Source organism: Heterodontus francisci, chromosome 5 (assembly GCF_036365525.1).
Source record: "Heterodontus francisci isolate sHetFra1 chromosome 5, sHetFra1.hap1, whole genome shotgun sequence".
NCBI lineage: Eukaryota > Metazoa > Chordata > Chondrichthyes > Heterodontiformes > Heterodontidae > Heterodontus > Heterodontus francisci.
The window spans coordinates 26,887,931-26,910,914 of NC_090375.1; the positions used below are offsets into that span (position 1 = coordinate 26,887,931).

The window sequence follows — 22,984 nt, forward strand, 5'->3', positions numbered from 1 at the left end:
TGCTTCTTGGAAGGACTCCATTCCATTCTCCCAACTTCTCCTTCTCTGACGCATCTGTTCTGAAGATGCAACTTTCCACAACAGCGCTTCTCAACCAAGATTCCCTCCCACTGTGGTTGACAGTGCCCACAATCGTGCCCGACACATTTCCCGCACTTCTGCATTCACACCTTCCCCTCCCTCCCAGAACTGCGACAGGGTTCCCGTTGTCCTCACTTTCCACCCCACCAGCCTGCACATCCAAAGGATCATCCTCCGCCACCTCCAACATGATGCCACCACCAAACGCATCTTCCCCTCCTCTCCCCCGTCAGCATTCCCAAGGGATCATTTCCTCCGCGACACCTTGGTCCACTCCTCCATTACCCCTTACACCTCGTCCCCCTTCCCACAGCACCTGCCCATGCAATTGCAAGTGGTGTAATGCCTGCCCTTTTACCTCTCTCCTCACCATCCAAAGCCCCAAACACTCCTTTCAGGTAAAGCAGCGATTTACTTGTACTTCTTTAAATGTAGTATACTGTATTCGCTGCTCATAATGTGGTCTCCTGCACATTGGGGAGACCAAATGCAGATTGGGTAACCACTTTGCCGAACAGCTCTACTCAATCCGAAGACATGACCCCGAGCTTCCAGTCGCTTGCCATTTCAACACAGCCCCTTGCTCTCATGTCCACATCTCTGTCCTGGGCCTGCTGCAGTGTTCCAGTGAACATCAATGCTAGCTTGAGGAACGGCACCTTATTTTCTAATTAGGCACACTACAGCCTTCCGGACTGAACATTGAGTTCAACAGTTTCAGAGCATGACTGGCCCTTTTTAATTATTATTTTATTTTCTCATTTTTTTTTAACCATGTGCCTGCCTTAAACTGGGTATTTCATGTTTGTGCTTTTGGCTAGGGCTGTTCATTATTCTGTCATTAACACTTTCTCTGCACTAATGCTTTGTCTTTCACCACACCATTAGCACACTCTCTTTGCCTTTGCCCCATGACCTCCTTGTCAGTTAATCTGTCCGGCCCTCTATCCTATCACACACCGTCCCTTTTGTTCTCTTTTCCCCACCCCCGCTTTACTTGCTTAAAACCTATTATTACATTTCTAACCTTTGCCAGTTCTGATGAAAGGTCACAGACCTGAAATGTTAACTCTGCTTCTCTGTCCACAGATGCACTTTGTTTTTATTCCAGATTTCCAGCATCTGCAGTATTTTGCTTTTATTTATTATAAAAGAGTTGCCAGATTCTAACTTGCCAGCAGCTCTCAGCAGGTGGGACTTCTGCTGCCGAGGTCCTTGATCCCGGGGAAGGCCCACCACTGTCCACTTAAGTGGCTAACTGGCACTTGATCTGGCAAGCCTTCCCCAGAGAGGCGTGCAGGACTCTCGCCGGTGCTTTTGCTGATGGTCAAGGCCCTCGTCGCTCAGATAAAATCCCAGCTAGTGGGTTATATGTGGTGGAGAATAGGATTGTAGGTCGAATCTTACTGCTGATAGGTCATTACATCTTCTTGTTCTTGCTGCTATTGGTCAGCTAATTATCTATTAACACCACACTGTCCAAGAAATTGGCCTGCTCATCAGCGATATTGGGATACCCCTATTCAAGAAACACATCACCACCTGCTCTGCAGCCAACATACCCCGACAAGAGCAATAGTATGTATCAACTTACCACAAGACACAATAGCTGACCAATCAGCAGTGAGAACAATAGCATGTACCGACCTATTACGGAACATAATTAGCTGACCAATAGCAGCTGGAACAACATGTAATGACCTATCACCAGTAAGATCCCACGCACATTCCCATTTTCCACCACACAGAAACCCACTATTTCCACCCATTCGTATTCCTCCAGACGACGGGCAGAGTATGCTGCCCAAAATGATGAGGCCTGCCAGTTCTTTTCAGAACTCCTTTTTCAAGGCAACAACTGCTCTCTTTAGAACAAATTCACATGGTGTAAACTGTAAAATCGTCTATCTTACTTTTGTTGAAATATTAAATTGTTGGTAGCTTATTAAGACAGTAGTATCTTTCATATGATAACTGGGAAGCTATCTCACTATTAATCAGGTTTACTTAAACATTAAGCAAGTACATAATCCATAATATGCCTTTTGGTAATAAACATTAATCCAAAGTTACTTCTCAGAGTGCAGAAATGATTATTTTTTTCACTTTCTTTCAGCATGTTTGTTCCGATACAATGGGCTATCATTTGTGTACCTCATTTTCCTCCTCCTTATTCCACTTTTTGCTGAACCCACAAAAAAGACAATGCAAGGTAAGAAACTTTGAATTATTATTTTATATAAAAGCACATGGCTGTATTTAATAGCAGTGATAGCTTAGGAATTAATGTTTGCAATTTTTCTTTTTCATTTGTTCTTGGAATGTAAGCGTCACTGGCAAAGCCAGTATTTATTGCGCATCCTTAATTGCCCTTGAGAAGGTGGTCCAATCCCATTTCCGTGCTCGACTTCCAAATCTCTCTATCACATTTTCTATCAACCGCCTGTCTAACCTATTCTTGAATGTTCATGTGGTATCTGCTTCCATCACTGACTCTGGTTGTGTATTCCACAGCCTCACAAACCTCTGTGCAACAAAGTTTCTCCTGCTCTATATCCTAAATCTCTTACATTTAATCTGACATCTATTTCCTCTTGCACTTGAAAGAAGACGACATTGCTAGTTACAGGGAGCAAACAGTTAGCTTAGACTGTGATACATAATGGGCAACCCTGGTCTTCAGGAACAGCTTGATTCCTTTAGGAATTTGGAGAGGAATTTACCTAAATGGGCTTTTCTCTTCTTTTGCCTGTCCATGAAGACACCATTATTAGAAGATGAGAGGATGGTGTGTACGGTTGGTGAATCTACTGGTCTTTTCTCACCCTTCATTTCATATTTTCATGCATTCATATCTGATTGTATTACTTGGCAGCAGTAACATCGGCAACAACTTTAAAATTACACACAATTCTGAATGTTAGCCCTTTCATGAAAACACATATAATACGAGGCAGTTGTGTAGGCTTCCTCTTCCTTTCATCCTCCCTCTCTTCACCCTCTCTGATTGTCTCATGAAAGGAATATGCTTTTTTATTATGGCTGATAATAGTTATACAGCACGGAAAAAGGCCCTTCGGCCCATCGTGTCCATGCCGGCCATCAAGCACCCACCTATTCTAATCCCATTTTCCAGCACTTGGCCCGTGGCCTTGTATGCTATGGCGTTTCAAGTGCTCATCTAAATACTTCTTAAATGTTGCGAGGGTATCTGCCTCTACCACTCCTTCAGGCAGTATGTTCCAGATTCCAACCACCCTCTGGGTGAAAATTTTTTTTCCTCAAATTCCCTCTAAATCTCCTGCCCCTTACCTTAAATCTATGCCCCCTGGTTATTGACACCTCCACTGAAGGGAAAAAGTTTCTTCCTATCTACCCTATTTATGCCCCTCATAATTTTGTATACTTCAATCAGGTCCCCCCTCAGCCTTCTCTGCTCTAAGGAAAACAACCCTAGCCTATCCAGCCTCACCTCATAGCTGAAATGCTCCAGACCAGGCAACATCCTGGTGAATCTCCTCTGCACTCTCTCCAGTGCAAACACATCCTTCCTATAGTCATCTAAGGCTTTCCTCCTCACTATTTACTACACCACCAATTTTCATGTCATCTGCGAACTTACTGATCATACCTCCTATATTCACGTCTAAACCATTAATGTACACTACAAACAGCAAGGGTCAAAGCACCGATCCCTACGGTACACCACTAGTCACAGGCTTCCAATCGCAAAAACAACCCTCGACCATCACTCTCTGCCTCCTGCCACTAAGCCAATTTCGGATCCAATTTGCCAAATTGCCCTGGATCCCATGGGCTGTTACCCATGCGGGACCTTATCAAAAGCCTTACTGAAGTCCACGTAGACTACATCAACTGCTTTACCCATATCTACACACCTAGTCACCTCCTCGAAAAATTCAATCAAATTTGTTAGACACATTCTCCCCTGACAAAGCCATGCTGACTATCCTTGATTAATCCCTGCCTCTCCAAGTGGAGATTAATCCTGTCCCTCAGAACTTTTTCCAATCGTTTCCCTACCAATGATGTTAGACTCACTAGCCTGTAATTACCTGGTTTATCCCTACTACCCTTCTTGAATAATGGTACCACATTCGCTGTCCTCCAGTTCTTTGGCACCTCTCCTGTGGCCACAGAGGATCTGAAAATTTGTGTCAAAGCCCCTCCAATCTCCTCCCTTGCCTCACATAACAGCCTGGGATGCAACTCATCTGGGCCTGGGGATTTATTCATTTTTAAGCTCGCTAAAACCTCCTCCCTTTCAATGTAAATTTGTTCAAGTATATCACAATCCCCCTCCCTGATCCCTACACCTACATCGTCCTTCTCCATAGTGAACACAGATGAAAAGTAATCATTCAAAGCCTCACTGTGTAATCATTCAAAGTCCTCCGGCTCCACACACAGATGACCACTTTGGTCCCGAATGGGCCCTACTCTTTCCCTGGTTATCCTCATGCCCTTAATATACTCATAAAACACCTTGGGATTTTACTTTATCTTGTCCGTCAGTGTTTTTTCATGCCTCCTCTTCGCTCTCCTAATTACTTTTTTTTTTACGTACCCCCCCTCTACACATTCTGTACTCCTCGAGGGCCTCCTCTGCTTTTAGCCCTCTGAATCTGCCATAAGACTCCTTTTTTTCCTTATCCAATCCTCTATATTCCCTGACATCCAGGGTTCCCTGGACTTGTTGGTCCTACCCTTCACCTTTGCAGGAACATGTTGACCTTGAACACTCACTATTTCCTTTTTGAATGACTCCTACTGGTCTGATGTAGACTTTCTTACAAGTAGCTGCTCCCGGTTCACTTTGCCTGATCCTGTTTTATCATATTGAAATCGGCCTCGCCTCAATTCAGTACCTTTATTTCCGGTCCATCTTTGTCCTTTTCCATAACTACCATAAATCTTACAGAGTTATGGTCACTATCCCTGAAGTGTCTGTTTTGTTCTGCATTTTGTATTTCATAAAGCGATTAAGCATTTGGATGGTTGCAAATGCTATGCGAAAAAGTTGCAAGCAGCTCATGAGACACTCGTTGGTTCCCAATGTAATAAATGTTTACTCCATATTATAGTATCATAGAACCTAACAGCAAAGAAAGAGGCATTCAGCCCATCATGCCTGTGCCAGCTCTTTGAAAGAGCTGTCAAATTTAGTCCCACAGCCCAGCTTTTTCCTCATAACCCTGTAAATTAGTCCTTTTCAAGTATGTGTCCTATTGCATTTTGGAAGTTACTATTAGAACCTGCTTCCCCTACCAATTTAGTTTAAATCCTCCCCAACCACACTAGTGAACCTCCTCGCAAGGGCATTCCTCCCAGTACTGTTGAAGTGCAGCCTGTCCCTTTTGAATAGGTGCCTTGTGGCCCAGAACAGGTCCCATAACCCCAAGAATCTGAAGCCCCCCCTCCTGCACCATGCCTCAAGCCACGTATTGATCCTCCCTCCCTATCTTTGTATTTTTACACTAACTAGCACGCTGGTGCATTGGGAGCATCATTCTATACCTTTCTCTCCCATGTTCTTATCTAGCTTCCCCTTGAATGCATCTATGCTATTCAGCTCCTTGAGGTAACGAGTGTCACATTCTAACCTCTCTCTGGTTAAAGACATTGCGTCTGAATTCCTTATTGGATTTATTAGTAACTACCTTATATTTTTGGTCCCTAGTTCTGGTCTCGCTCATAAATGGAAACATTGGACAGGATTTTAACTGCCAAAGGGAGGTGGGTTTGGGCGCAGGTGGGAACTTAAGTCCCAAAAAGTGTCGTTGACTTGGGAACCTGGCATGATCACACCCACTTCTGAAGTTGCACTCTGCTCCAAGTGACAGCAATTTGAAATAAAATGGGCATTTAAACTGCAAAACTGTTAAGTGAACAGAGCTGAATGCTGATGTGTGGAAAAGGAATTCTTAGCCTGGAATTTTATGGGTGACGGGGGTCTCAGCCACCAGCTAACGCACTGGCGAGAGCCCCACGCCGCCTCCTCTGGGGCCAATTAGGCACATAAGTGGACAGCGCCAGACCTTCCCCGAGATTAAGAATGCCAGTGATGGAAGTCCGACCTGCTAAGAGCTGCCGTCCAATCAGAGGCCGGTAGCTCTTTAACTGAGCTGCGCCACCACGGAGATGCCAGTACTGGACTCACCGGAGGTGCTGGACCCAGGCCACATGTGAGTCAGGGTGGGAGGGGTTGCGGGAGAGGAGGTTTAGGGGGCTTGGCAGCAAGAGCAAAGGGGGTGGCACTTAGCAAGCCCCCCCTTCCCAATGCTGGGTCCCTCAATTATGCACTCTGCCTTTTAACCCTGGAGCCAGCAAGCAACCCGCACGGGTTTGCTTGGCGTGCTCCCCATGCAGCGATAGGCCCGCAAGCCATTCAATAAATTGAGCATTAATTAAGGGCCTCAATTGATGGTGGGGTAGGAAGGCCGTCCACGGGCTTTCCAGCCCTGGACTTAACTCGGGTGGAGGCGGGAAGTTGGCAGGGCCCATCCCGCCGAATTATATGCTCTCCCCACCTCCACAGTTGTTGCAGGGCAGGGCATAAAATCCCCCCCTTAGTTTTGTTGCAGCTGATTAGGTGCTTATCATAATCTCAGTCTCCAGTCTCATAAAGGTTGTTGGGAAAATTTTGACAATGCGTACAATGGCCATTTTGAAAATAAGGAACGCTGCAAAAAAGACAGCTGGTGCCAGTCTCTAAGATGTCCATAATTTACAGGTTTCACTGTAAAACCTTTGCTCTCAAACTTCTCCTAGTATGGCTTGAAGTGCCTCTTAAGTAAACCTGCTATTTCTCATTCTCCAACACTCGATTCCTCAGCAATATTGCTCAGATTTTAGCAGAACTCCTGGAAACAGTAAATGGGTTAAACAGCATCCTTAGTAGCTCTTGAAAACCTAAAATAATGTTGAGTTAAATCCCTCAATAGCACATCAACAACAATTTTTATGTCTTTGTGGTTTATTGTGCTAATGAACTAAACTAAAAGTGCACACAGTCCTTAATATTCTCCTAGGATCTCATTATATCAACAGATTTTAAACCACAAGTCAGTTTCATTTTTATAAATTTAATAATTCCACAGGAAAACTTGAAATACAAAATTACTACTTTATAAACTGCTTGTAAGAACTGGCCAGTTGTGTGAGTGCAGTTACAATGTTGAAAATTTTCCCAGCCAAGTGGAGGTGAGGGGTTTTGTGTGTGTGGGGGTTCAAATTCCCTGAGATTGACGTTGGTTCAGGATCTCAACATCATTCTGCCCTTTTCCAGCTTTCCCAGGCAGGTTCTGAGTCCAGCAGTGAACCCCTTGAGTCTGGTGGGAAAGCAATTGAGCCAAGTAAAAAGGCAATTAAGAGATTTTTTTTAACCCAGGATTCCTTCTTTCCCAACAATGCATAGATTACAAACTGCACATGCACCTTGCCAGGTTGGGGAAGGCAAGTAAGTGCATAGCGGGAAGAGCTTTTTAAGTTTTTAAAAATTTGTTTCATGGGATGAAGATGTCGCTGGCAACGCCAGCATTTGTTGCCCATCCCTAATTTCCCTTGAGAAGGTGGTGGTGAAGCTGCCTTCTTGAACTGCTGCAATCCGTCTGGGGCGGGTACACCCACAGTTCTGTTAGGGAGGGAGTTCCAGGATTTGGATCAACGACAGTGAAGGAACGGTGATGCATTTCCAAGTCAGGATGGTGTGTGTTTGAAGGGGGACTTCCAGATGGTGGTGTTCCCATGCTTTTGCTGCCACAACATCACCAACTGTTCAGCAGCAGCTGGAGCAACACCTGCAGCAGCACCAGCTGCCTTCTCCTCAGCCGCATGCCCCTCCACAAGGCAGAGGAATGGACACCAAGACTCAGCTGGAAGGAGGTGAGATTCCCAATACTGGGACTACAGTCATAGGATCAGCTCTCTTGACATGTCTGAGCACCAGTGTCTCAGGAGGCTTCGGCTCTAGGGCAGGTCACTGCTGACATCTGAAGATTCCTGGAACAAAACCTTCTTCCCAGTGGAGCATCTGGGAATGCATTGCCAGTGGCCGACAAGGTGCCTGTCACTGGAGAGCCACACCCACAATACCCCCTGCTCGCCTCTCCCCACCCCCTCCTCCAGACTCTCCCTTTGCCAAGTTCCTGCAAGAAAAGAAAGCAGAGAGACTGAAGTAATTAATGACTTTAACCCCTAAAAGGAACGAAACCAAATCAGGAGTACATCCCTATGAATCTCCTTTAATCAAGTTCAAACCAGACAAATTCTCAGACACTTGTTTGGGTCCAAAGAATTGTAGTAGCTTTCCCTCAAAGAAAGAAAACCAACAGAGAATATTACCATCTTTCGGATAGCTATTTTTAATATTTATGGCTATGTCATAAATATCTCAGATATTATAAGGGTCTGCGAAACTCTCTTCAATATGTATCTCTCCACTTAAAGAAACACAAAGAGAGGGTTCTTGTAGTTGTATACAGAATACTACATGAGACGATTTATTAACTTTCATATATTTATTAAAGAAGCTAAAATGCAATAAACTTAAGTGGATAAGTATATCACAATATCAAATATTACTGAGAGAGGTAAAACGTATTCTTATTTCTAACATAGAATCCAAAAGTTTAACCTTGCTAATGTTACAGCAAAATTATCTCAGAATATCCATCAAAATTTAAAGTAAACTTTTACCTTAAATCCCCCAAGCAACGCATGGGATGAGAAGTGTTGTTTGAGGATGCAACACCCCTAAACTTTGCTTTCAAAACCTCTCTTTTTGTACTATTACGAAGGTATCACCTGACTTCCAGCATTTATCTCACCTTCCTGTGTTCCTTTTAAAATCCATATTTTTAATTACCATTTCCACTTAATGTTTTACTGGAATTTGAAGTTGTGAGCTTTTACCAGGTCAAAATGTTTATAATTGTGCTTACTCGACCCCTTGTCCCTGTGAGTCCATTTTCTATAATTGCCTTTTTAATGGTATTTTAAAGCAATCTCTGGAGCCGATTTGTCTGCATCAACAACCCCATAAACTAATTAAGTTTATTGCTACCTCTTATTGATGTCACACAGGATATTTCAATGCAACAGAGACACAAATGGATTTCCCAACATGTTCATAGCAGAGACCTTGAAATTTTCTAATTTCTTAAAGGGGAATGTCAGTGAGTTGTAAAAACTGACCATTCTTTAATTCTAAAAGGCATATTAACTATTTCCAAATTCTACTTAATTAAGCCTATTATACCTATATTCCATCACAAGATGTGTTCGTTCGTAAGGGCTTGCGTGGAGAGGAGGGAAAGGCACCATTTGTGAAGGGTGACTGTGAGGTGTGAGTGCGAAAGGGCAACCGGCTGAGGGTGAGTGTTGGATGATCAGATGGGAATCTGAGGTACCTGCAGAGAGAGGAATGAGAGAGCAGCTCTGTAACACAGGAGTCTGTGCTCCACGGGGTGTTCCCAGGGACGCACACCGAGATAAACATCAACTGCTGCTGGAGGACTATCAATTCGGTGAAAGACACCCTTTGGTCTGCCCGAAACTTGCTGGTCTTCCAACGCAAAACGTTGTCCACGACCGAATGTTGCAGACTGGCACATTCCAAGGTCCAGGACTACGTGCTGAGGGACGCACTAAAGCTTGGGGCAGCCGCAGCAAAGGCTCAATGGGGAAAGACCACTGTGTAAGGTCCCCCACCAAGGTGAACTGAGGGGCTGGATCCATAGAAAACCCCTCGAACTGTATCCAGAAAATATTGTTTGCTGTAAAATGTACATGGCATGTAAAATGAAATGGAAAGGTTGTGAGGCAACTCACTCCTGTATTGAAGGAAACTGATCTCCTTTGCACTCTTTGTATTGTTTGACTTGGTGATTTTTGGAACTGTTTTGTAATAAATTTTTAAAAGATTTTTATGAATAAAGTATATTTTGGGGAAAAAAAAGAATGAGAGAGTAGCTACAATGTGTGTTGACCTGAGCGTACTGTGCAAAAGAATGCTGGGCAAGTCAGATTGTGGGGCTTGGCACCTGAAAGTGTTATGCCACTCAACTGTCATGCCCTCCTGAGATCCTGGATCCTCTTGGCGCACTGCCTCTAGGTTGGAGGGACCATACTTCTGCTGCAGACTTTCTCAGTCACTTCTATCCATGCCTGTTTGTTTGGATTGTCCTCTTCCTCCCGTCCTTGGGAGAGCTCACCTCACTGCAGCCCCCCAGATCCTACAGCAGGGTCTCCAGGTAAGAAAGAGCGACTCAGGGGGCAGTCATCCCATGTCTCCTCTCCATACCTGTGGTTGCTGCAGCCTCAAAAATTCAAGTGCTGATGAGCCCATGGCATAGTCCCTTTAATTAGAAATCCTCCCTAATTGTCAGGGAACCTGGCGACAGGATACTAATGCCATTGCTCTGGGAAAGAGCCTGCAAAGCCCGCTCATTAGAAAATTAGGTTTCTGACCCCAAAAGGGGTCTCAAGGGCAACGCTCACATTCCATTGCAAGAATTTTTAAAAATATGGTCCCGCTGCTCTGGCAGAGACTAAGTCCAAAAGACTCCGCCCTGTGAGTTTGTTCTCTTACATGCATTTATACAGAAATATATGTGTTATGAAATACGCCCGCAGTCTGTTCAGAAAGTCAATGCAGTTCCAATGCTTCACGTATTAAGATATTAGCAAGTGATGTGGTTCAAGGAATCACAGCTGTCTGTCCCTGATGCAAAAGCATCAAGCTTTCTTTTACTGGTGAGATTGCCAATTGTGCCAGTGTTAAAATTAACTAAAAAAGGAGGGGGAGGCGGTGGCGTAGTGGTATTATCACTGGACTAGTAACCCAGAGATCCAGGGTATTGATCTGGAGACATGGGTTTGAATCCCACCAGAGCAGAAGGTGGAATTTGAACTTAATAAAAAAAATCTGGAATTTAAAAAAAAAAGCTCGTCTAATAATGGCCATGAAACCATTGTCGACTGCTGTAAAAACCCATCTGGTTCACTAATGTCCTGCAGGGAAGGAAATCTACAGTCCTTACCTGGTCTGCATGTGATTCCAGACCCACAGCAATGTGGTTAACTCTTACGTGCCCTCTGAAATGGCCAAGCAAGCCACTCAGTTGTACCTAACTGCTACGAAGTCAATAAAAAGGAATGAAACCGTATGGACCACCCAGCATCGACCTCGGCACCGGAAACGACAATGGCAAACCCAGCCCTGTCGACCCTGCAAAGTCCTCCTTACTAACATCTGGGGGCTTGTGCCAAAGTCGGGAGAGCTGTCCCACAGACTCGTCAAGCAACAGCCTGACATAGTCATACTCATGGAATCATACCTTACTGACAATGTCCCAGACACTGCAATCACTATCCCTGGGTAGGTCCTGTCCCACCGGCAGGACAGACCTGGCAGAGGTGGCGGGACAGTGGTCGACAGTAGGGAGGGAGTTGCCCTGGGAGTCCTCAACATCGACTCTGGACCCCATGAAGTCTCATGGCATCAGGTCAAACATGGGTAAGGTAACCTCCTATTGATTACCACCTACCGCCCTCTCTCAGCTGATGAGTCAGTAGTCCTCCATGTTGAACACCACTTGGAGGAAGCACTGAGGGTGGCAAGGGCACAAAATGTACTCTGGGTGGGGGACTTCAATGTCCATCACCAAGAGTGCTCAGTAGCACCACTACAGACTGAGCTGGCCGAGTCCGAAAGGACATAGCTGCTAGACTGGGTCTGCGGCAGGTGGTGAGAGAACCAACAAGGGGGAAAAACATACTTGACCTTGTTTTCACCAATCTGCCTGCCGCAGATGCTTCTGTACATGACAGTATTGGTAGGAGTGACCACTGCACAGTCCTTGTGGAGACGAAATCCTGCCTTCACATTGATGATACCGTCCATCGTGTTGTGTGGCACTATCACCTGTGCTAAATGGGATAGATTTCGAACAGATCTAGCAATGCAAAACTGGGCATCCATGAGGCGCTGTGGGCCATCAGCAGCAGCAGAACTGTACTCAACCACAATCTGTAACCTCATGGCCTGGCATATCCTCCACTCTACCATTACCATCAAGCCAGGAGACCAACCCTGATTCAATGAAGGGTGAAGAAGGGTATGCCAGGAGCACACCAGGCATACCTCAAAATGAGGTGTCAACCTGGTGAAGCTACAACTCAGGATTACTTGCACTGCATAAGCAGCATGCGATAGACAGAGCTAAGCAATCCCATAACCAATGGATCAGATCTAAGCTCTGCAGTCCTGTCACATCCAGCCGTGAATGGTGGTGGACAATTAAACAATTAACCGCAGGAGGTGGCTCCACAAATATCCCCATCCTCAACGGTGGGGGAGCCCAGCACATCAGTGCGAAAGATAAGGCAGAAGCATTTGCAACAATCTTCTGCCAAAAGTGCCGAGTTGATGATCCATCTCGGCCCCCTCCTGAAGTCCCCAGCATCACAGATGCCAGACTTCAGCCAATTCGATTCACTCCGCGTGATATCAAGAAACGACTGAAGGCACTGGACACTACAAAGGCTATGGGTGCTGACAATGTTCCAGCAATAGTACTGAAGACCTGTGCTCCAGAACTTGCCGCACCCCTAGCCAAGCTGTTCCAATACAGCTACAACACTGACATCTTCCCTGCAATGTGGAAAATTGCCCAGTTATGTCATGTACACAAAAAGCAGGACAAGTCTAACCCGGCCAATTAATGCCCCATCAGTCTACTCTCAATCATCAGCAAAGTGATGGAAGATGTCATCAACAGTGCCATCAAGCAGCACTTACTTAGCAATAACCTGCTCAGTGATACCCAGTTTGGGTTCCGACAGGGCCACTCAGCAACTGACCTCATTACAGCCTTGGTTCAAACATGGACAAAAGAGCTGAACTCAAGAGGTGAAGTGAGGATGACTGCCCTTGACATCAAGGCAGTATTTGACCAAGTATAGCATCAAGAAGCCCGAGCAAAACTGGAGTCAATGGGAATCAGGGGGAAAACTCTCTGCTGGTTAGAGTCATATCTTGCGCAAAGGAAGATGGTTGTGGTTGTTGGAGGTCAATCATCTCAGCTCCAGGACATCACTGCAGGAGTTCCTCAGGGTAGTGTCCTAGGCCCAACCATCTTCAGCTGCTTCATCAATGACCTTTCTTCGATCATAAGGTCAGAAGTGGGGACGTTCACTGATGATTGCACAATGTTCAGCACCATTCGCGACTCCTCAAATACTGAACCAGTCCGTGTAGAAATGCAGCAAGACCTGGACAATATCCAGGCTTGGGCTGATAAGTGGCAAGTAACGTACATGCCACACAAGTGCCAGACAATGACCATCTCCAACAAGAGAGAATCTAACCATCTCCCCTTGACATTCAATGGTATTACCATCGCTGAATCCCCCACTATCAACATCCTAGAGGCTACCATTGACCAGAAACTGAACTGGAGTAGCCATATAAATACCGTGGCTACAAGAGCAGGTCAGCAGCTAGGAATCCTGCGGTGAGTAATTCACCTCCTGACTCTCCAAAGCCTGTCCACCATCTACAAGGCACAAGTCAGGAGTGTGATGGAATACTCTCCACTTGCCTGGATGGATGCAGCTCCAACAACACTCAAGAAGCTCGACACCATCCACAAACATTCACTCCCTCTACCACCGACGCATAGTGGCAGCAGTGTGTACCATCTACAAGATGCACTGCAGCAACGCACCAAGGCTCCTTAAACAGCACCTTCCATACCCGCGACCTCTACCACCTTGAAGGACAAGAGCAGCAGATGCGTGGGATCATCACCTGCCAGTTCCCGTCCAAGTCACACACCATCCTGACTTGGAACTATATCGCCTTTCCTTCACTGACGCTGGCTCAAAATCCTGGAACTCCCTTCCTAACTGCACTGTGGGTGTACCTACCTCACATGGACTGCAGCTGTTCAAGAAGGCAGCTCACCACCACCTTCTCAAGGGCAATTAGGGATGGGCGATAAATGCTGGCATAGCCAGTGACGCCCACTTCCCATGAATGAATAAAAAAATTGGAATTATATGAAGCTGGGCAGACTAATTGGCTGAGACAATAGTCTCAGTCATACGTTTTTGTCCTGGTTCAAATCCAACATTGGGAAAGGAAGTGAAAATTTTCTCTCATTGACAGCTGTTTAGGATCTTAAGTGAGTTCAGTTTTGGCAGTCCCAATCTAGTTCTCACTTGACTTGAATCCACATTGCAACATTGCTTAAATTCATCACCTCTGAAAAGGACTAGGTTTGCAAGAGTAAGAGAAAGCACATAATTGCTGATTGGTGATAAACGCATAGGTAATTTGTCCAGAAATGTTCTGTTTAACAAGAACTTCTGAATAAAAATTAGAATGAGAATGGCAGATTGAAATTCTGTACCCTGGATTAGAAAACTGCTTTGATCCAGACGCAATAGGAGATGGAGCCAATATTTTTCTGAGATTGATCTGGAGGCTATGCTACAGGAATAGTAGAGAGAATCAAAAGTTTCACTAGTAGCTAACCTCAGTGTTATTCAGTAATACTAAGATATATTTTCTGGTCAGTAAGGTCAGTGCACAGGAACAGAACAGATTCCAGGAGACCGGGAAATCTGGTTCAGTCATAGAGACAGACTAGCACCTCTTTTGTGCCAAGCATAATCTTCTGGAAGGTCTTCGAGACCAGCTTAAAGTGGTCTCAATAAAAAGGAACAATAGTTTCAACATAAATATTACAAAGTTTTTTTTTAAGTCTAAAGTAATTTCCTGGCTAGGATGGAATTAGGTTTGGTGTACTTTTTACCTTGGAGTTGAACAATGGAACTCTTAAAGTTTCAGAGACTTTAAATCTTTTTTTGTCAATTTTATGGTACATTTCCAATTCTGGCCTGTTATTTTAGTTGGTAGTTATGACAATTTTTTTTATGTTTGGAGATTTTTTTTCTTCATGTAGAACTATAAAATATTTTGCGCTCATTTACCAGAAAGCCAACTGGAATTCAAGCATTTACTTCAAACATCTACCGACTGATTTCTTTTTCTGCACAGGTGCGATACGACCTGCTGTGCATTTTCGGCTTTTTTCCAGCTTTTTTGGGAAACAAATCAGGAAACTGAATTCAACAAAAACTCCTCACACTTCATAATAACTACAAACTCACTGTAACTGAGTCAGGAACAATGTTCCCTCTAATTTTTCTTTGTTGTGCACAGCCATTTGAACGTTCCTACGCAGCTGCATTCGCATATGTGTTAAAAAGAATAGTGCCTTTGAGCGGCCGGTTTTACTGCGCGGTATGCTGTGGATTGCTACGCGCGACTATGTACGCGGGAAGCATGGAGGGAACGTTGGTCAGGAGCAGCAGTTAAATATTTTAGGCTATAAAACTTCCAGGAGGAAGAAAAGACAGTAGGAATAGTGTTAGGTCGACAGAGACGTTGGTCCCAATAATTATGAGGAGGCAGGGAGGGAACTGGGTGAGGCTAGAAAACCCGGCAAACATGGGGATGCAAAGGTCCTACTGATCTTAACGGCAGGACCTCAAAGAACAAAGAACAGCACAGCACAGGAACAAGCCATTCGGCCCTCCAAGCCTGCGCCAATCTTGATGACTGCCTAAACTAAACCCTTCTGCACTTCCGGGGACCGTATCCCTCTATTCCCATCCTATTCATGTATTTGTCAAGATGCCTCTTAAACGTCGCTATCGTACCTGCTTCCACCACCTCCCCCGGCAGCAAGTTCCAGGCACTCACCACCCTCTGTGTAAAGAACTTGCCTCGCACATCCCCTCTAAACTTTGCCCCTCTCACCTGAAACCTATGTTCCCCAGTAACTGACTCTTTCACCCTGGGAAAAAGCTTCTGACTATCCACTCTGTCCATGCCGCTCATAACTTTGTAAAGCTCGATCATGTCGCCCCTCCACCTCCATCGTTCCAGTGTATACTTCCCACCTGCATTAGACCTTCCAAAATGCATTACCTCACATTTGTCCAGATTAAACTCCATCTGCCATTTCTCCGCCCAAGTCTCCAACCGATCTATATCCTGCTGTATCCTCTGACAATCCTTATCACTATCCGCAACTCCACCAATTTTTGTGTCGTCTGCAAACTTACTAATCAGACCAGCTACATTTTCCTCCAAATCATTTATATAAACTACAAAGAGCAAAGGTCCCAGCACTGATCCCTGCGGAACACCACTAGTCACATTCCTCCATTCAGAAAAGCATCCTTCCACTGCTACCCTCTGTCCTCTATGACAGAGCCAGTTCTGTATCCATCTTGCCAGCTCACCTCTGATCCCGTGTGACTTCACCTTTTGTACCAGTCTGCCATGAGGGACATTGTCAAAGGCTTTACTGAAGTCCATATAGATAACATCCACTGCCCTTCCTTCATCAATCATCTTTGTCACTTCCTCAAAAAACTCAATCAAATTAGTGAGACACGACCTCCCCTTCACAAAACCAAGCTGCCTCTCGCTAATAAGTTCGTTTGTTTCCAAATGGGAGTAAAGCCTGTCCCGAAGAATCCTCTCTAATAATTTCCCTACCACTGACGTAAGGCTCACCGGCCGATAATTTCCTGGATTATCCTTGCTACCCTTCTTAAGCAAAGGAACAATATTGGCTATTCTCCAGTCCTCTGGGACCTCACCTGTAGCCAATGAGGATGCAAAGATTTCTGTCAAGACCCCAGCAATTTCTTCCCTTGCCTCCCTTAGTATTCTGGGGTAGATCCCATCAGGCCCTGGGGGCTTATCTACCTTAATGCTTTGCAAGACACCCAACACCTCCTCCTTTTTGATAATGAGATGACTGAGACTATGTACACTCCCTTCCCTCGGCTCATCATCCACCAAGTCCTTCTCTTTCATGAATACTGATGCAAAGTACTCATTTAGTGCCTCACCCATTTCCTCTGGCTCCACACATAGATTCCCTTCTCTGTCCTTGAGTGGGCCAACCCTTTCCCTAGTTACCCTCTTGCTCTTTATATACGTATAAAAAGCCTTGGGATTATCCTTAATCCTGTTTGCCAATGACTTTTCATGACCCCTTTTAGCCCTCCTGACTCCTTGCTTAAGTTCCTTCCTACTGTCTTTATATTCCTCAAGGGATTCGTCTGTTCCTAGCTTTCCAGCCCTTATGAATGCTTCCTTCTTCTTTTTGACGAGGCTCACAATATCCCGCGTTATCCAAGATTCCCGAAACTTGCCAAACTTATCCTTCTTCCTCACAGGAACATGTTGGTCCTGGATTCTAATCAACTGACATTTGAAAGACTCCCACATGTCAGATGTTGATTTACCCTCAAACAGTCGCCCCCAATCTAAAGTCTTCAGTTCCTGCCTAATATTGTTATAATTAGCCTTCCCCCAATTTCGCACCTTCACCCGAGGACTACTCTTATCCTTATCCACAAGTATCTTAAAACTTATGGAATTATGGTCACTGTTCCCGAAATGCTCCCCTACTGAAACTTCGACCACCTGGCCGGGCTCATTCCACAATACCAGATCCAGTATGGCCCCATCCCTAGTTGGACTATCTACATATTGTTTTAAGAAGCCCTCCTGGATGCTCCTTACAAATTCTGCCCCATCCAAGCCCCTAGCACTAAGTGAGTCCCAGTCAATATAGGGGAAGTTAAAATCACCCACCACTACAACCCTGTTACCTTTACATCTTTCCAAAATCTGTCTACATATCTGCTCCTCTACCTCCCGCTGGCTGTTGGGAGGCGTGTAGAAAACCCCCAACATCGTGACTGCACCCTTCCTATTCCTGAGCTCCACCCATATTGCCTCGCTGCACGACCCCTCCGAGGTGTCCTCCTGCAATACAGCTGTGATATTCTCCTTAACAAGTAATGCCCCCACCCCTTTTACATTCCCCTCTATCCCGCCTGAAGCTTCTAAATCCCGGAACATTTAGCAGCCAATCCTATCCTTCCCTCAACCAAGTCTCTGTAATAGCAACAACATCATAGTTCCAAGTACTAATCCAAGCTCTAAGTTCATCTGCCTTACCTGTTATACTTCTCGCATTGAAACAAATGCACTTCAGACCACCAGTCCCTCTGTGCTCCGCAACATCTCCCTGCCTGCTCTTCCTCTTAGTCTTACTGGCCTTATTTACTAGTTCCCCCTCATTTATTTCACTTGCTGTCCTACTGCTCTGGTTCCCACCCCCCTGCCACACTAGTTTAAACCCTCCCGAGTGACGCTGGAAAACCTCGCAGCCAGGATTTTTGTGCCCCTCCAGTTTAGATGCAACCCGTCCTTCTTGTACAGGTCCCATCTGTCCCTGAAGAGATCCCAATGGTCCAGATATCTGAAACCCTCCCTTCTACACCAGCTGTTCAGCCACGTGTTTAGCTGCACTATCTTCCTATTTCTAGCCTCACTGGCACGTGGCACAGGGAGTAATCCCAAGATTACAACCCTCGAGGTCCTGTCTTTTAACTTTCTACCTAACTCCCTAAACTCCCCCTGCAGGACCTCGTCATTCTTCCTGCCTATGCCGTTGGTACCGATGTGTACCACAACCTCTGGCTGTTCACCCTCCCTCTTCAGAATGCCCCCTGTCCGTTCAGAGACATCCTTGACCCTGGCACCAGGGAGGCAACATATCATCCTGGAGTCTCTTTCACGTCCACAGAAACGCCTATCTGTGCCCCTGACTATAGAGTCCCCTATAACTATTGCTCTTCTGCGCTTTGGCCCTCCCTGCTGAACAACAGTGCCAGCCGTGGTGCCACTGCTCTGGCTGCTGCTGTTTTCCCCTGATAGGCCATCTCCCCCAACAGCATCCAAAACGGTATACTTGTTAGAGAGGGGGATAGCCACAGGGGATTCCTGCACTGAATGCCTGCCCCTTCTAGCGGTCACCCATCTATCTGCCTGCACTTTGGGTGTAACCACTTCTCTAAAACTCCTGTCTATGACACTTTCTGCCACCTGCATGCTCCTAAGTGCATCCAGTTGCCGCTCCAACCGATCCATGCGGTCTGTGAGGAGCTGCAACTGGTTACACTTCCTGCAGATGTAGTCGTCCAGAACGCTGGAAGTGTCACGGACCTCCCACATCTCACAGGTGAAGCACTTCACCCCTCTAACTGACATTTCTAGCACTAATTAATAAATTAATTTAAGATAAATAAATACTTATTAAATCCTTCCTAAATTGTTATACTAACTATATGGTCCCTAGTGCTAGATTCCTACTACAAATATTAAATGCTAACTAAACACAGTAATCTCCTTCCTCTAGTTTAATTACTCTACTTATTAATTAGTTAATTAGGGTTTTAATCAATTTTTATCAATGTTTTATATTCAAAATGAGTAAAAAAAAAATTCCCTACCAGCCAATCAGGTCACATTAACCTTTTGTCACATTAACATTTTGGAAGTCCGTCCCCTGCCCAGCAACTGGCCAAATGGACAGGAACGCCAGCTGCAGGAGGCCACAGCCAGTGACTTTTGGGGACATTTGCTGACAATCAGGAGGGCTGGGTAGGGGGAACAAAGAACAAAGAACAGTACAGCACAGGAACAGGCCATTCGGCCCTCCAAGCCTGCACCGATCTTGATGCCTCCCTAAACTAAAACCTTCTGCACTTCCGGGGACCGTATCCCTCTATTCCCATCCTATTCATGTATTTGTTAAGATGCCTCTTAAACGTCGCTATTGTACCTGCTTCCACCACCTCCCCCAGCGGCAAGTTCCAGGCACTCACCACCCTCTGTGAAAAGAACTTGCCTCGCACATCCCCTCTAAACTTTGCCCCTCTCACCTGAAACCTATGTTCCCTAGTAACTGACTCTTCCACCCTGGGAAAAAGCTTCTGAATATCCACTCTGTCCATGCCGCTCATAACTTTGTGAAGCTCTATCATGTCGCCCCTCCACCTCCGTCGTTCCAGTGAAAACAATCCGAGTTTATCCAACCTCTCCTCATAGCTAATGCACTCCAGACCAGGCAACATCCTGGTAAACCTCTTCTGTACCCTCTCCAAAGCCTCCATGTCCTTCTGGTAGTGTGGCGACCAGAATTGCATGCAATATTCTAAGTGTGGCCTAACTAAAGTTCTGTACAGCTGCAACATGACTTGCCAATTTTTATACTCTATGCCCCGACCGATGAAAGCAAGCATGCCGTATGCCTTCTTGACTACCTTATCCACCTGCGTTGCCACTTTCAGTGACCTGTGGACCTGGACGCCCAGATCTCTCTGCCTGTCAATACTCCTAAGGGTTCTGCCATTTACTGTATACTTCCCACCTGCATTAGACCTTCCAAAATGCATTACCTCACATTTGTCCAGATTAAACTCCATCTGCCATTTCTCCGCCCAAGTCTCCAACCGATCTATATCCTGCTGTATCCTCTGACAATCCTCATCACTATCCGCAACTCCACCAACCTTTGTGTCGTCCGCAAACTTACTAATCAGACCAGCTACATTTTCCTCCAAATCATTTATATATACTACAAAGAGCAAAGGTCCCAGCACTGATCCCTGCGGAACACCACTAGTCACATCCCTCCATTCAGAAAAGCACCCTTCCACTGCTACCCTCTGTCTTCTATGACTGAGCCAGTTCTGTATCCACCTTGCCAGCTCACCTCTGATCCCGTGTGACTTCACCTTTTGTACCAGTCTGCCATGAGGGACCTTGTCAAAGGCAAGTGAGGGAAGTGAGGGAAGACTAGCGATCTGGGCTCAAGGAGGCCGCAGTCTTCCTTGAAAGGCCTGGGGGAAGTATGCTTGGTCCACAAAGAGTGCTGAAAATGGCAAATATTTTGGAGAGCCGGCGGTTATTGCTCCCCTTTTATTCCTGAGTTTCCTAACCACCAAGCAGCAGTGAATTTCAAATCGATTACCCAATTGCAGTGTGGGAGTCTAATTTAAAAATGGTAATAAGAAAGCATCCCACCTCACCACGGTGAGACACGAGGATGCCGTGATATCTACCACTGTAAAATTTTGCAGCATGTACATGGGCGGTGGGATGGGGTTGCGTTGCGCGTTTTCCAATTTTTAACTTTCCTCCCCTCCCCGTGCCTCCACCCGTCTTGTCAAGTTCAATATCATAATATATAGTAAGAATTTCAATAGAGTAGTCCAACCGTATTCTTTCAGATCGAATTGAGCGAGCAAGAATCTGGGCTCAGTCACATTACTAGGAGGTCTGAACAGTGAAAGAAAATTGAGAATTTCTCAATAATTTAGAGACCTTTGTAGTGACAATAGTGTCATCATTTTAGGCGATTTTAATTTCAAGCAATAGACTAGACTGGGGAAGAGATTTGTGGTGAGAAAGGGGAGGTTTTCTGACGTGTTTTCTCATGTTGCTGCTGTAACACTGAAGAAATTACGAGCTGACCTGATTCTGGATAATGAATGGAAGACAAGGTGACCTAAAGGTAGGGGAATATTTAACAAAAGTCACCACTACATAACCACATTTCTGATCTCTTGTAGTCTGCTATCCAGCAAATTTGCGGGAGTGAATGATGATTCACAGCCCCATGGAAGTAGCAGTGGGGCAATGGGACGGGCATATGCTGGCTTTCCTGTTCTGTTATTTCCTCACTATGGCCTAAGTTTTCCTGATCAGTTGAGAGGAGATCCGCTTGCTGCTGTTCCTCCATATCCATTTCTCTTTGCACAGTGAGGTTGTGCAAGATGGAGCACACGACCCCAATTGTGTGCTGAATAATCCTCCTAGAAGCCCCATGTTTCTGGTTGTGTTTCACCTTTGCCTGCGTGCTTGGAGTACAAGAGATGTCATGAATTATATGTGAAGGAGAGTAACCCTTCTCCCCGACCAGCCACCCTCTGATGTTTTAAAATGTGTGGAATGATGGGAAGATGGTTGGCTGCATGATTCTGTGGTGGTGAGATGAGAATTTTTTTTCTCAAAGGGCCATTAGTTTTTTTATTTTTTTTGTTTTAGAGATACAGCACTGAAACAGGCCCTTCGGCCCACCGAGTCTGTGCCGACCAACAACCACCCATCTATACGAACCCCACAGTAATCCCATGTGCCCTACCACCTACCTACACTAGGGGCAATTTATGACAGCCAATTTACCTATCACCTGCAAGTCTTTGGCAGTGGGAGGAAACCGGAGCACCGGAGGAAACCCACGCAGACACAGGGAGAACTTGCAAACTCCACACAGACAGTACCCAGAATTGAACCCGGGTCCCGGGAGCTGTGCGGCTGCGGTGCTAACCACTGCGCCACTGTGGAATTCTCATGCCAGAAAGCAGTGGAGGTGCGTCATTGAATTTATTGAAAGCTGAGTTATATAGATTTTTGATAAACAAGGGAGTCAAGGGTTTTGGGGGCAGAGAGGAAAGTGGAGTTGAGAGCACAACCAGATCAACCATGATCTGATCTAATGGCAGAGGGCTTGAAGGGCCAAATGACTTACTCTTGCTCCTAAGTCCTATGTTCATATGAAGCTTAACTTTATTACGCCAGACAACAATTTTTTTTAATTCATTCAGGGGATGTGGGTGTTGCTGGCCAGGCCAGCATTTATTGCCCATACCTAATTGCCCTTGAGAAGGTGGTGGTGAGCTGCGTTCTTGAACTGCTGCATCCATGTGGGATAGGTACACCCACAGTGCTGTTGGGAAGGGAGTTCCAGGATTTTGACCCAGCGACAGTGAAGGAATGGCGATATAGTTCCAAGTCAGGATGGTGTGTGACTTGGAGGGGAACTTGCAGGTGGTGGTGTTCCCATGTGTTTGCTGCGCTTGGCCTTTGAGTTGGTAGAGGTCGCGGGTTTGGAAGGTGCTGTCTAAGGAGCCTTGGTGCGTTGCTGCAGTGCAT

General features: G+C 45.6%; 1 protein-coding gene across 1 annotated transcript in view; it reads left to right on the forward strand.

Annotated features, from left to right (window-relative positions):
- The window catches only part of LOC137369779 (piezo-type mechanosensitive ion channel component 2-like), a 1,207,705-nt gene that overhangs the window by 239,905 nt on the left and 944,816 nt on the right, over positions 1-22,984 (forward strand). The window contains exon 2 of the mRNA XM_068031235.1: positions 2,198-2,293. Within this exon, the coding sequence (XP_067887336.1) occupies positions 2,198-2,293 (96 nt within the window). The remainder of the gene's footprint in view (positions 1-2,197; positions 2,294-22,984) is intronic.